General features: G+C 33.2%; 1 protein-coding gene across 7 annotated transcripts in view; it reads right to left on the bottom strand.

The window, feature by feature from the left end:
- Nucleotides 1–6,608: 6,608 nt before the first annotated feature.
- The window catches only part of Hace1 (HECT domain and ankyrin repeat containing E3 ubiquitin protein ligase 1), an 81,137-nt gene continuing 72,188 nt past the window's right edge, over nt 6,609–15,557 (bottom strand). For 3 of the 7 annotated variants that reach the window (XM_047557986.1, XM_047557983.1, XM_047557984.1), the window contains 4 exons: nt 12,861–12,959; nt 12,521–12,591; nt 8,141–8,254; nt 6,611–7,596 (listed from right to left, as the gene is read on the bottom strand). In XM_047557986.1, the coding sequence (XP_047413942.1) occupies nt 7,494–7,596; nt 8,141–8,254; nt 12,521–12,591; nt 12,861–12,959 (387 nt within the window). In that variant the 3' untranslated portion in view covers nt 6,611–7,493. Of the gene's footprint in view, nt 7,597–8,140; nt 8,255–12,520; nt 12,592–12,860; nt 12,960–15,557 lie in introns of all 7 variants that reach the window. The other 4 variants (XM_047557990.1, XM_047557989.1, XM_047557987.1 and 1 more) reach the window with 3 other exon arrangements.

Here is a 15,557-nt window from a genome sequence, read left to right as displayed (position 1 = left end):
CTTTGCAAATAACTCCAGTGCTTTCCTTACTTGCTGTGGGTAATACAACTTTCTCCACCCTTATCTTGTGGTTGTGCTTTTTGGCTTTGCAACCACCAAGATATAAATCCATTGTTCACGTAAGCACTACAATACGGTTAGGTGACTGATGGCTGGGTAACATATACAGCATGGATCCGCTGGACAATGGATGATTCACTGCCAGGTGGGATGGAGCAGAATGGTGCCAGATTTCATCCTGCTGCTTAGAACAATGCATAATTTAAAACCTATGAATTTTTCTGGAATTTTCCATTCAATAGTTTTGAACCAGGGTTGACTGTAGGGTAAATGAAACCACAGAAAGCAAAACTATAAGGACTACTCTATTATCCCAGAAAAAAAGGAACTAACTCAAATATTTTTCAGGTTTATCTGACTTGAGCAAAACTTTGATAAATAACATTAGTTTAATGTTACTGGCTTAATGAAAATAGCTGTGATTTCTGAGAAGAAAGAATTTACCTCTAGACTTCTTGTTTTGATGATGGACCTGACAAGTAGGCACTGTGAAAATGGTTAACAGGGAAATAACTTGAGATGGTGGCTAGTTTTGTCTAATGACCCCTGGAATTTTCACGAACAATCCAAGGATAATTGTTAAGAACAAGAAAATTACATAAGGTGTTAGTAGGATAAAAGTTTATAATGAACTTTTTAATAATTACGTTTCACAAATTTTTACCTAAAAAGTTTTACAAATCTTTTTGGTAACTTATACTTTTAGAATTTTGTTAATTTAAATCTAATGACGAATAGTCATTGGCTATTTAGCTCATTTCCAAATAAGATAAAGTGCTGAAATATTAATTTCTGAACATAAGCTTACTTTACTTTTGGCTTTTTAAATTTTATTGAAAGACAAAAATATATCTGAATCTGTTAGTAAATATGTCCTGTTCCACGCTGAAAAAACTAGGACTGGAGGCAGGCAGTTCAGTGGTATTGCGCTTACCTTGTATGTGTGAGGACTGGAGTTCAAATCTCAGCTTGGAGGAGGGGGGAAATAACCTAAGTGTGTCTAAAAGGAAAAAACTGTTCTATATACTTCTAGAAATGAAGTATATATTCATAAAATTCTGGCATACAACAGTTAAAAATCATACTTCCTGAAGCTGTCACTACAAGTTAAGGTTACCAAGAATAAAAATTCTAATTAATACATGGGAATTTAAACAAACCCATATGTGAGGGAATTAAAACATGTTTCTGGTAAGAGAATCTTAAATGAAAGATGTGTTTTTGTTGAGAGTAATTTCTGTCCTACAGTAAAATGATTGCTGTTACAAAATGACAAAGAGGCAAAGTATAAGACAAATAACCAAAAGGACATAAAAAGGTTTATTAGAACATTGGTGGAAGAGTGATTTTATGGACAACACTTTCTGACCAACATGGCCACAACTGGAAGGGAATTGCTTATGCTTTTCTAAAAATTGAGCATTCAAATAAAAAGTATGATGATGCAAAACAAAAATTTGGTCCTGTCAAAACATTTTCTTGAAGTACTGATCTACTCTTAATGGAAAGGTTTTTCTTTATAGCTTTTAGGTAACTGATGTAGGAAACAAAAGTTCTGTTTTAATCAAGATGGTTTCCAGTGGTTCATGTTGTCTTAATTAAGTCTCTGAGTAATTCTTTAATATTAAGTTGTTGAGAAAACTGAGTCCTCTGGATTATAAAGCCAACATTTTTATCTGTAACCTTCTATATTTGCCTTTAAACACTATTATCACTTTGGTTAAATGGATGACTACTGTTCACAGTGACCTGTGTTCATATTTTGGTCAAATGTTTTAGACCTTTGATATTTTTTATAAACTTCTCAAAATCACATTCTAAATCGACTTTTTCTTGACTCAGATTAACTTTGAGATTTTCCAGTTTGTTCCCTGAAAAGCTGCAAAAAAAAAAAAAAAAAAAAAAAAAAAAAAAAAAGCTGAGAACCTTAAAAGAGAGATACCAAACAAATTATGTTTATCTGATACATATGATAAAGCACTTACAAATAATAAGTGCTAAACCTTCTTGGGTATACTTACATGATTTTTAATATGCTTCAAAAATTATATGGATTTCACAGAAATCTAATATTCTTGGGATAGCATATTAGTCATAATCTTAATTTTTAAATGTATTCAAAATAAAAGGTTGATTTTTTTTCCTTGTTTTTTCATTATTAATGTAAAGAACTCTCATCACACCTGGTCATTTTAAGTCTTGTCCATAGTTAATTGCTTTATTCCGATGCTTTTATAGAAGGTGTTTCCAAGAAACTGTAATCCTAAATTATTGAGTCTTCAAGGAGATTCATGGAAAGGACTCTGATGAGTACAGGTTTCTGGTAACTTTAAGACAAAACTGCTGGCCAGGTGCAGTGGCACACGCCTGTAATCCCAGTTGCTCAGGAGGTTGAGGCAGGAGCATCTTGACTTCAAAGTCAGCTTCAGCAAAAGCGAGGTGCTAAGCAACTCAGTGAGACCCTGTCCCTAAATAAAACACAAAATAGGACTGGGAATTGTGGCTTAGTGGTCAAGTGCCCCTCAGTTCAATCCCTGGTACACACATGTGCACACCCACACACAAAAAGATCATTCTATTGGACTGGATAAGAACTCTACTGAATAAAGTGACTTGTTTACAAAATTGCTAACCCCATATCAAGCAGAATGAGTATTAATTAAGTACCAAGGAAATACTTAGAGTTTCATGCTAGATCAGGCAGTACTAAAATTGTTAAGATATGCAATTTGAATAATCTCTGACTGATTGATCCAAGTCAAATTGCCCATGACAATCTATTTAATAAACAGTGCTATGCACCTGAATTGAAGAAATAAAATTGGTACAAGAGGTTGTAAATCTAGTACCAAGTCAGGACTCATGGACAGCCTGGACAGCCACCAGGTCCTTTCTGAGTCTTTAAGTTTCCACTACTGTTTATAGTCAGTTTTTTTTGTTTTTGTTTTTGTTTTTGTTTTTCCTACTGTGACTAAAAGATCTGACCAGAACAATTTTAAAAGAGGAAAATTTTATTTGGGAGCTCACGGTTTCAGAGGTTTTAGTCCACAGAAGGCCAGCTCCATTTATCAGAGCTTAAGGTGAGGCTGAACATCATGGCAGGAGAGGATGGTAGAGAGAAGCAGCTTACATCACAGTGATCAGGAAGCAGAGAGAGAGAGAGAGAGAGAGAGAGAGAGAGAGAGAGAGAGAGAGAGAGAGAGAGAGAGAAAGAGAGAGAGAGAGAGAGAGATTCTACTCTCCAGATACAAAATATATACCCCATAGCCAATTCCCCAATGAACTACTCCCTCCAGCCACACCCCACCTGCCTCCAGTTACCACTCAGTTAATCCCATCAGAGATTAATTCACATTAGGTTAAGACTCTCACAACCCAGTCATTTCTCTTCTGAACTTTCCTGCACTGTCTCACGTAAGTTTTGGGGGGACACCTCACATCCAAGCCATACCAACAACTAAAAGCTCTTCATTCTATGACTCATTATGGAAGGAATAAATGATACATATTATGAAAAAATATTGGTGTGGTGACTGTTCTAAATTTGCTAAAAAGGTTTATGATCAATGTTCTATATATCTAACCCATAACCCTGAGCAGACAAATTTCAAGTATATTCTACCACCTGATGGGCCATTTGAAAATTTACAAGGGAACTTCATTCAACTGGCACTTTCAGTTCATGTTTTCTGGTTGTATAGAAACCTACTGCTGAAGAATTTGCAGTTAAGTTGACCAGAGATGTTTCTCCCCAGAAGCTGATGGCATTATACACATGGACAGCTTTCCCAAGAACATAGATCAAGACTTCTTGGTCATACTAAAAGCTGTAGTTTTTATTTTCTCCTGTCCTAATCTTTACCTTTTCCCTAAAGGAAATCCATGGGACCATAATTTATGGATGGCTTCAGCTAGACCTTACACTCTAGGAAAAAAAACAGAGTAATTACTGAGGTTTATGAAGATAAGCCTCTCTACTAAAGGAAGACTCTACCTGGGGTTCCTAGAGGACTCACTCTTAGCACTAGTAGGGTACTAGTAGTATTAAACTTGAAACTAGTTCATCAACTGGGTAGAAATCTTGCATTCTGTGGCCAACCATGTAGGGAACATTCCTCAAGGTTATCTGACAGCAGTCGCTGACACCATGGTCTAAGTAAGTCAAAAAGTCTGGACAGAGAAACTGAGGTAATGATAAAGACTCACCATGGAATAAAGGTCTTTGCAGTTGCTGAGGCTGAGTTATGAGCTGAGGGGAAGTCTTGCTCTTCAAACATCCCAGCAAGCTGTGATGTGAGCTCACCTGGCTGCCTTGCCTCATGCTGTGTGCTGGAGCTTACCATCCCCCAGTCCTTTGTCTCAGACTTGTTGCTGGGCAGAATTACTTAGGCATACTTGGTTTGTTTACATTATCTCGAAGTATAGTTCACGTATAGGCTGAATATGTTATGCTTTAACAAGCATGTTAACCTGATTGGATAATGTGCCTATATATATCTTGTACAATCCTAAGTAAAATTAGATCTGTGCCTCTGGAGCCTGGTCTCCAGTGTCTGAACTGGGGTAGACACAGTACTCCTCACTCTCAGCGGGACCCCTAGTCTACAAACATCTACACAACCAGACAACCCCAGGGGTTCAGATAAGTCAAGTCACCCTTCAAAAGCCAGTCATGATGGAGCTATTCAGAAGACTGAGGCAGGATGATCCTGAATTGGAGATCAGCCTGGGTAATTTAGCATCTCAAAAACATAAAATTAAAAAAAAAAAAATTCTTTAAAAATCAACCTCCAAAAAGTAAATGACATATGTGTTCCAAAAAATACTTAACTGGGCTAGGGACATTAATTCAGAGGTAGAATACATGCTCAGCACATATAAGGTCCTCGAGTTCAATCCCCATCACCAACAATTAAAAAAAAAAAAAGAAAAGAAAACTTAATGAAACATCATGCAATTTTACATCTCCTTTTGCTTAAAGGGGAGCTAATGTATGGGATTTTATAAGCCTAAATTTTTATAAGCCTAACTACCTATCTTTCCCAATTTTGCTACTGAAGAAAGCTGAATTTAAAGGGTAGCTGATATTGCTGTTTTTGATACTGCCACCTAACACATTAAAGGAAATTTTTCAAATGAATACAATGTATGATGTATTTATAGAAGCAGCAAACACATGGTTTTTAGGCAACCTAAGTGGTAGATGGCAAAAATCCTAGATTTTCCAAGGTTTCCTAACTTTTATGTTCTTCTATTGAGTCTCTGGATCACTACTAATTGCACAACACAATTGGATACTTCATTAAATCAGACCATTCTATAGCAAATTATGGTATTCACCAACAACATACCCTGAATATAAAACTATTATCAACTGGGCTTAAATACTGTTAAACTATCTATACTGCCTGAAGTTTGATTAATTTTGATTAGTTCAGTTTATAGGGGCTCTTGTTCAGAAGTACACTTCAGTCTTTGGGATTATTCTCCTGATAGTCATCATAAAACCCCCTGTGCATTGCTATCCTCTCAAACCTTAAATGTTTGTATGTAGTCATTCACTGAGTGTTGAATGATCTCACTTCAACTATCCAACAAGAACATAAAGAATTATGCAACTAATATGACATTTTCAGATATGAATTCCATATTGAGACCAAGTAAGTCCACTTACAATGGTGACTGAGAATGTTGCCAAAGTCCAAAATTTTTCAATCTCTCCAAATTGAGAGGCCACCCAAAAGGGAGAAATCATTAACAAAATTTGGCCTAAGGAAGTCTCTTACTTGGACTCATATACCAAACTGCAACCAACTTAGTACACAAACAAACTGAAAACCTAATTGAGGAGTATTTTCCCATAATAAACAGCTAAGTTTCAACCAATACAGCAGACAAGCTTCAGTCAACCCACAAGCAGTCAAACGTTTAAACCATGTTCAAACAGGCCAACATTGAGCTGTAACCAATAGGGCTATCTCTGTACCTCATTTCCATTTTCTATTCATTAGTGCTTTTCGACTACACAGCAGATTGTAGTTCTCCAAACCTGTGCTGATTCTGAAAACTGCTGGATTCTAGAATCACAAACAAAAACCAATTAAGACCTTTAAAACTAGAATAGTTTTTAAAGAATTCCTAACATTTCACATAATTTGAGAGATATTTTAATGTTAAAAAAAAAAAAAAAACAGAACCCAAAACAATATATTAAAGAAACAAATATAAAAGTTTCTTTAATATATTGTTTTGGGTCCTGTTTTATTACTTTCAGTGTATAAATCTCTTGATTAAATATCACTGGACAAATACACTGGCTGCTCATCAACAATAACACCACTGGATACTTTTAGTTTCCAGAAGCAAGGTCCTACACATTTTCAAATGCCTCCATCAGCCTCCCTCAATGTGTGAGTGTGCCTGCCTGCCTCCTGCTAAATGCAAGCTGTAACTACTCATACTGCAACTGCTCAGTGTAACTTTTCCAAAATAAATAAATAAATAAACTGACTGGACCATCCAAAAATTCAAAAACCCAATGTTCTGTATTAGGCATGTCACTTGAGCAAAACATTTCAATTACAAAAAGCAAACTTTAGGAATAAAACATTACATACTTAAATTATAATCTATACAACAGATTACTTCAAATGTCATCAGAGTTCACAGACAAATGTGAAGAAATATGGTAAAATACTATATTTTAATTTTACCTTCATTACAAATTAAAATAAGGCATAAGAAAAATTTTGAAACCACAATATGTACATGTGAAAACTGACCACTGAAAGATGCAAGTAAGTCATAATAGACTAAGCTCTAATATACAAATTAGATTTAATTTCATTAGCTGTTATCACATCAGTCTAAATTTTATATATTAAAATACTAAAAAGCTAAAAAAAATCATTGCAATATAGATACAATGTGGGAAAATACATATTTGTGACTTTATACACAATCTAAATTAATCCATTCTATACAATAGTTTTCCAAAATATAAATGGCACTTTACATGCAGTAGAACATACCAGTTGGATGTCCTTATATAATTTAATATATAGGAAAATAAAGAGAAAATACCCTTTTAACAAGACAGTTACATAGCAGAGGTGGAATGTAGAATAAGATTTTGCCTTAATAAAATCTTTGATAAGTTTAAAGAAATAGGAAAAAAAAGTTTCTACTTTCAATTAGCATTTTTAAAAATGAAGTCTACTGTGATTTTATATTCTCTAATTGTATCACAGAGAAAACATAAATGGGAAAAGAGGAGGGAAAAAAAAAAAACAGAAAACCTGATCCTTTATAAATTTTAAACATCAGCCCTGCCTATGGGTTGCATTTAGGCTGCTTTTCTGTTGACAGTTTTCTAAATTGATTCTGCCACTTTGAATTGTGCATCAGTAGTCAAATGGGTCTTCTCGGCTCCATTATGCCATTGTGTAACCATAGCTGCCACAATGTAGTGCCACAAGAAGTCTGTCCTTGAGTATTTCTTTACTTGGATATTCAGGTAACTTGAGCATGTTGATGCTTTAAAATAAAAACATACTACCATTAAACAGAAAATCCATGAAATTTCTGATTGTTTTATCTAGCAGAGAAAATACTACTCATAATTAACATAAAACCACTCTCAAATTTGCATTCAAATTGGAAAACCCTGAAGTAGTATTTAAAAAGACAAAAACTGCTGCACTGCAGTTTCTTTCAGCATGCAAATGTAGTAGAAGAAAATAAGTTCCTTTCAGGTTAAAATAAATAACAGGGGAAAAACTAATAGGGCAATTTAGTTTGAAGTGATAATAACTTAGTGATATTTTTGACAACTTAAGTTTGGTGGTACTTGAACCATATTCAATTAATTAAACATTAGGTAGTTAGGGTTTCCCAAAATATTTTCCCTACCAAAAAAATAAGGGGGAGCAAAAGCTATGTAATGACTTATGTGTATGTGATTCCAGAATTCTGAATAGAAATCATAGTTGAGATTTTCCTTTCAATACATTAATAGTTAGTTAGTATTAATCATTTAAAATTAACCAAAACAACGCACAATGCATTTAAACTAACTTACCATGTGCTTGAAGTCGGTAAAAGATTTGGGGTATATGGCACGGCAGCAATTGTAAAGTTTTGCAATCCACTTCCACCCATGATATTAGCAAACCCACCATGTGGGACCCTGGAACTAAGAGTTTATACCATAAGTTACAATCACATAAGGAAAAATCTTTGTCCAACAGGTATTTTCAAGCTCTAAGTTAGAGTAAGTATATATTCAACTCTAGAACAATGACAAAATGTTTTACTCTGCAAAACTCCCAATTCATTACTGCATTTGTGGCCAGTTACCCTTCCAAATTTCCATCAACTATATACTATACTTACAAATGACCACAGCACATACATCTACTACTTAATTTAGCATGGTCATTTGTAATTATTTGCTTTCATGTGCTTCCCTACTAAACTTAGACTGATTTAATGGCTCAAACATGTCATATTTATATCTGTCTAAATAGAGTTCTAGCAAAATGCCTGGCATCTAGGAGACATTAAATATTTGCTAAATAAATGAATGTTTGATTGATTAAGCAACAAAGGCCTTACATGTTATGATCCAAATGGTTTCCTTCTTGGTGAAAAGTATCTAGATCCAAAGTGTTTTCTATTGTTTTGTTTTTCATAGTAGAAAAACTAGAAAATTCTTTACATTTCTCTTTCTAGATAAACAATACCAAATATATTTTTAAAATGTCATCTAACATAAAGAGGTCACAGGAAAGCTAAAATTTAATGCATAACACATCACAGAAATTGTAATCTTGGGTACATGGCTGTAGAGGATACAGTTACAAGCTCTCAATTTCTACATATTTGAAAATAAACTAAATATTTCAAATTAGTCTGTGTATATATATCATGATTAAACAAACTGATCCTGGAAAAAACTTGGTTGCTTTTAAAATGAGATGCTGTGGGATAGGGATGTAGCTCAGTGGTAAAGTACTTGCCTAACAGGCATGAGGCCTCAGGTTCAATTCCCAGAACCATGAAAAATAAATATTAATAAAAATGAGATGCTTAAGTTCTTTTTTGGATAATTAGAATTATGACAAAGAAACAAATAGGTAGTACATGACTAGAATTCAGAATGTTTCATAGTATAAAGCTTAATTCAGTCTACTTAAAAAACTGTTGAAAGTCAAATAGCCAAAATAATCTTGAAAAGAACAAAGGTGAAGGCTCACACATCCTGATTTCAAACTTATTATATATAAGTATAGTAATTAAAACAGTGCATGTTGGCATAAAGACAGACTATAGACCAATGTAACAGAATAGACAGCCATGAACTAATCCCTCCCATTGATGGCCAAATCATTTTCAACAAGAACACCAAGATCATTCAATGAGGAAAGAGCAACCTATTCAACAAAATGTGTTGGAAGAACTGGATTTAAAAAAAAAAAAAAAAAGTTGGATTCTTGCCTTATACCATATATAAAAACTAACCTAAAATGGACCAAAGATCTAAACACAAGAGCTAAAATTGTGATATCCTAGAAGAAAATATAGAAAAATAGCTTCAGGACATCGGATATAGCAATGATTCATAGGTATGACACCAAAAGTACAGGCAACACAAAACAGGTAAGCTGTACTTTATCAAAAGTAAAAATTCTGTGCATCAAAGGACACTATCAATAGCATTAAAAGATGATCTATGGGAGAAAATATTTGCAAATCAAAACTCTGATAAGGGACTGCTATCTAGAATATATTATTAAAAACTCCTACAACAACAAAACCATGATTTAAAAAATGAGCAAAGGACTAAATATTTTTTCAAAGATAAACAAATGACCAATAAACATATGAAAAGATGCTCAACATCACTAATCTCCAGGTAAATGCAAATCAAAACCACAATGAAGTATCACTTTACCCTCATTAAGATGATTATTAATATAAAAAAGATGAAAGGAAGGGAGGGAGGAAGGGAGGGAGGAAGAAGGAAATGAACCAGTGAGCCAGACTGGCATGGTGGCACACATGTTTGTAATCCCAGCTACTTAATGAGAAAGGAGAATGGACAGCTCTAGGCCAGCCTAGGCAATTTAGGGGGATTGTCTCAAATTAAAACTTTTAAAAAGAAGTAGGGGTGTAGGTAAGAGATAAAACACTTGGCTAACATGTATAAGGCCCTGGGTTCATTCCCTAATACCAAAGGGGGAAAAATAATTTTTAAATATGACTAATGGGCAAAATACAAAAGATAATCAATTCATATCACACAAAAAGTTATATATATGGTAAGAAATTCTAGCAGAATAAAAGATTATACATTGTATTGATTATTAAAAAAAGGCACTACATCCTCTCATTCCCTAATGACATCTTAATGAAAGGAAAATGAATCATATGTTATCAATGTTGTAAAAATTAACATCCTTGGGCTGGGGCTGTAGATCAGTGGCAGAGCACTTGCCTAGCATGTGTGAGGCACTGGGTTCAATACTCAGCACCTCATAAAAATAAATAAAATAAAGGTAGTGTGTTCATCTACAACAAAAAATAGTTTTTAAAAAAATTAACATCCTTCCTTTCTTTCTTTTGAAGTGCTAGGGATTGAACCTGGGACCCTGCACATGCTAAGGAAATCACTCTACCATTGAGCTATACCCCTTGCCCAATATACTCTTACATCCAAAAATTTTCCTCCTAAAAATGTATTCTATATAAATAATCAGACTGGCTCATGAAAATATAAGCATTAGAATTCCTTATTTGTACAACATTATTGATAAAGGAAATTTTAATAATAAAGGGTAAGAGAAATTAAGGGAGGTCAATAAAGAGAATAGGCAATCATTTGAGAAATTACACAGATCTAAAAATAGAACAGTTTTTAATGATCTAGGCCTAAATTCAAAAAGATATAAAATAGGAAAAGTGGTTTTAAAAAGTAAAATTTATATATGTGGGAATAATTCTAGAATAACCAAAATGTTAACAGTGATTATTGTTAGGGATTGAAATTAAGGTGATTCTTTTTAATCTGAATTTTCTAACCTTCCTACATAGAAAATATAATTAATGTTTAATTCTTTTTATTAGATCACTCAAATCTCTGAATATCCCTTGGCACTCAAGAGTCAAAAACCAAATAAACCTGAAAACAGGCTTCTTTTCATACATTTAGCCTATAATCTGTTAATATTAGTGTTTCATTTACTAATTAAATTAGATTTATAGGGCTGGGGTTGTGGCTCAGTGGTAGAGCGCATGCCTTGCACATGTGAGGCACTGGGTTAGATCCTCAACACCGCATAAAAATATAAAGATGTTGTGTCCATCTACAATTAAAAAAAACTTTTTAAAAAATTTGATTTATAGTATGACTCAATTATTTTTCTATTCATATAGTTAAAAGACTAAGAAAATGAAGTAAAATATTATTTGTAGTTATCTCTAAATAATGAGATTACTTAATGAAATTTTCTTTTTGTATCCTTATTTAAATTTTCTATACCAATTATATACCATCTTTGAAATAAGAAAATAATGGATTTTACAAAATTATTTATATAGATATGCACTGATGGTTATTTTTTAAATATGCAGAAAAAGAGGTAAATATCAATTAGTTAATAATCGTTACTGCTGGTTGGAGGAGTAGTTTAATTTTCTGTTTCCTAACTTGTGGAAGACCTACATACATATTTTATATAAAAACTGAACCATGTTTTCATAAGTAGAAGGAAACAGATACAATTCTAAGTTATAAAAACTGAAAATCCACTTCTTAATCTTACAGCAGTATAAGAGATTAAAGACATTTTGTTTTCTAATAGCTATTATATTTAATTGATACTACAAGTGAACTTTTCAAAGAAATGTTTTATCACAAATTATTTTTTAGACCAAGAATCTCAACATTTCAAAGTTTGATAAGAATTTGACAAAATTGCTATGCATATATGAGGTATACAGTGTGTGTTGGGGTGTGTGTGTGTGTGGGGGGTTTATCCAGGACAAACAAAATATCCTTTGTACTAAACCAAGCCAGCAACATACAAATATTATAAATTTGGCTACTAACATTCACTTACCTGTAACATGAAAAGATTACCAAATTATAAATACTAAAAAGATACATAAATTATTCAAATGTAATAAGATTATTCAAATATAATAATAAAGTGATTGTTTTAAAAGTCCTAGTTGGAACTCTTTTCAATGTGTTAAACATTTATCAAGTACTACTATAAATGTTTTATCATATGTTAGCATATAAATCTTTATTTAATACCTAAAATAGTAGAAAAAGATCTGTAAGATACTAGCAATTCTGACTACTAGTACTTATTTTTCTCTATGGTTATTTTCTAAGCCATTAGAAATAAAATACATTAAATTCTTTGTATGTCATCATAAAAACACTTCTTACCTGCCAGTAACAAACTGCAAAAGAAGAACTCTCTCCTCTTGAGTAATGTCTTCTACAACTTCCCAGAACCACTAACAACAACAAAAACTCATATTTCAGAACAAATGTAGACTTAATACCAGAGAAATATGCAATATTCATAAAGCATATTTTATTCTATGAAACTCATTTATCAAAAATGATTTCATACAAAGCTTTTATCTGCAATATTCCCACAAGAAAAATTTAGGGGGAAACTTTACTTTGTTAATTAATGTAGATTTTCATCCAACAGTGCTGAAGAGTTTACAAAATTAAACAGCAAATTTAACTTCATTCTAAGCTCTAGAGAGATTTTTACCTGAACAACTGGATCTTCTCTTTCATAGCCACTTGTGTATTCTGTATTTTTTATCCAATCGCTCACATCAATTTCAGGCATGCCAGAAAGCAGTAGCTCCTTTGGGGGAGAAGGAAAATATTTCATTAATCATCTTTGGGAAAAAAAAAAAAAAGGTTATTACATTTAAATAGTAAATCTGCCTTAATTAGAAACTAATCCCATAGAAAACTGATTTATTTTTGTGACAGTTTCTGCATGCCATCCATTAGAAGCAATACACAGGAGAAAATCCCTGATACTGATAATTTAAAATATTGAGACATGTAGAGATGTCACTGCTTTAGTACAATTTAATTAAAACATAAAAAAGATAGTAGCTTATAAGTTTATACGTGCAACAATTTTATATTCTTTGATTTACTTTATTTTTTTATGATTTTTTGCAAATATGTTAAATTCTATCAGAAGACCATTTTCTCAACATGAAAGTGACAAAAAAGTCCTGAGTAAATACTGGTTTAAACAAAGAAAGTTCTTCAAAACATCCTTATCACTAGGAAAAAGGGGATAATATAATAAAAAGTTATTGTTTATAAAAAATGGATTTAGTCTTTTGGGAACTCTATTCTGGAATAATTCAGATCAAAAACCAACTTTCCCCAAGACAATAAAAAATGAAACTTTTCCTAATGATTTTCTTGGGGATAGGGGGGACAGAGCTGGGGATGGAACCCAGGGCTTTACACACGCAGGCAAGTGCTCTACCACTAAGTTACATCCTGAGCCCTTCTAATGCCTCTTAATAGGCTTTTTTTTTTTTTCAAGAAGATCATCAAGTAAACACATACATAAAATCTCAATCATATAACTAAAAATGAAATTAAGACTGGCAGAGTATTTACCATTAGATTTTCCAAGGGAAAAGAGAACATGAGCTTATGTACATCTCTCAATATGGTGGTTGCACTGTGGATATGCTTACACAGTGGGGTAAGGCAATGATTGTGTACATGTGCTTACACATTAAGCCAAAACAGTATGTTTGCGATAACAGGGACTAAACACAATGTGGCCAAAGTCTCCTGTAGCACTTATAAACATATACCTGACTTGTACAGAGTGTATTCTGAACAAAATTAATGTAAGGCAATGTCTAAGAACTCTTAGTGGTTTTGAATTCTGTTCAGTGGGTCTGCAAGGTTCTCCCTTTTTTAAGTTATGTGTGAAGCTGGATTCTCTTCATATACTTCAACCAAACAAGACAGGACAACTCACTATATGTGCAGAAGCAGATCTGAGAATCAGCTGTCTTCTACTAAACCAGACATCACAAAATTGCAAAAACCTGTTAAAACACGCCACTCTTTTCCACTACTTTTGTTTTTTAAAAAATGTTATTTATGTTAATATGTAGTGAATGGCTATATGAATTAATAAAATATAAGTCTATTTGAATTTCAAATACCATAAATATTCATTGATATAACCCACAAAACAAAAACTCTTTTGTTGTAAAGGGTTCAAAGATCAAAAAGTTTTAGAACTGCTAGTATAGAGTGTATTATTCCTCCTTGCCCCAGTATTATTCACACTGGATAAAATGTCCTAGTCAATCTCAATTTACCACTCCCAAACACATTCTCCACCTTCCTCTGTACTGCAGACTGGCTCCCTTGCTGCTGGCTTCAGGAAAGAGTCTGGAAGCAAGGTTATTCTCTGCTCCCTCCCTGCTTCAGAACCACATCTTTGCAGTAGCCTGATTCCTAAACCACAGCTACCCTTTCTAGGCAATCCAGATGCTTCACATTAATTCTTCCACCTGCATCTTCAGTCCTAGTTATGATAAAGGTTTTCCACTGTTGCCAGTCTCTGGATGCCTCACCACAACTCCTTCATTCCTCATAAACACCTCTGTAATAATCCTTTGTAAAGTTTCTTTATTTGAGCCCCATGAGGAAATTCAAGGAAAGACCTGGATATAGATCTGGTAAAAGGGAGTAGGGATGAATTTTACACGTTTCTTATAATTCATGAGTTTAATCATTTTCCCTAAGCTGGAGATAAGTTTTTAATAATATTAAGTATGCTTTCATTGTTAATAATTATGAATAAAAATGACTGAGACTATATCCTCTCAAGAAATTTAAAACATTTTATGAATACGATATTCCAATTTTTTGTGAAGAGGAAAAAATCTTTTATTATCCTATTTAACAACTGGGCAAAAAAAGTTATTAAATTGACCAAAATCAAACAGATGAATACAAACTTCACAATAAAAAGTACATATAACAAAACTATTAAGACCCAATGAATAATTTACCCATTTAAAAAAATATGACAGAAGAAATGAATTTTTTAAAAATATAACAAAAGAAACGTCTGTTGAAACTGGAATGTGTATCACCTATACTAAGAGAATGTGAGTCATACAAATGTTCACAGCCATACCTTACCTAGTATTCACATGACTCAATGTTATTGTATTCTAGCACCACAGTGGAAAAATTCTTGAGCACCACAGAGGTGAAAGACAGTTCCACGGACATTAGGTAGGAACTCCTCAACTACAACAGTATTAGAATGTGTAAATGACAACACTTTTGTCAACATTTGCTTTTTCTTTCTTTCGTTTTTGGTACTAGGGGTTGAACCCAGAGGTGCTTTACAGCCCTTTTCATTTAAACTTTAAATCGCAGCCATGACTACAATGTT

This window comes from Sciurus carolinensis, chromosome 7, assembly GCF_902686445.1.
Source record: "Sciurus carolinensis chromosome 7, mSciCar1.2, whole genome shotgun sequence".
In the NCBI taxonomy this organism is placed as follows: Eukaryota; Metazoa; Chordata; class Mammalia; order Rodentia; family Sciuridae; genus Sciurus; species Sciurus carolinensis.
Note: the sequence above shows the minus strand (reverse complement) of the source record. Positions and strands in the feature narration are given on the sequence as shown.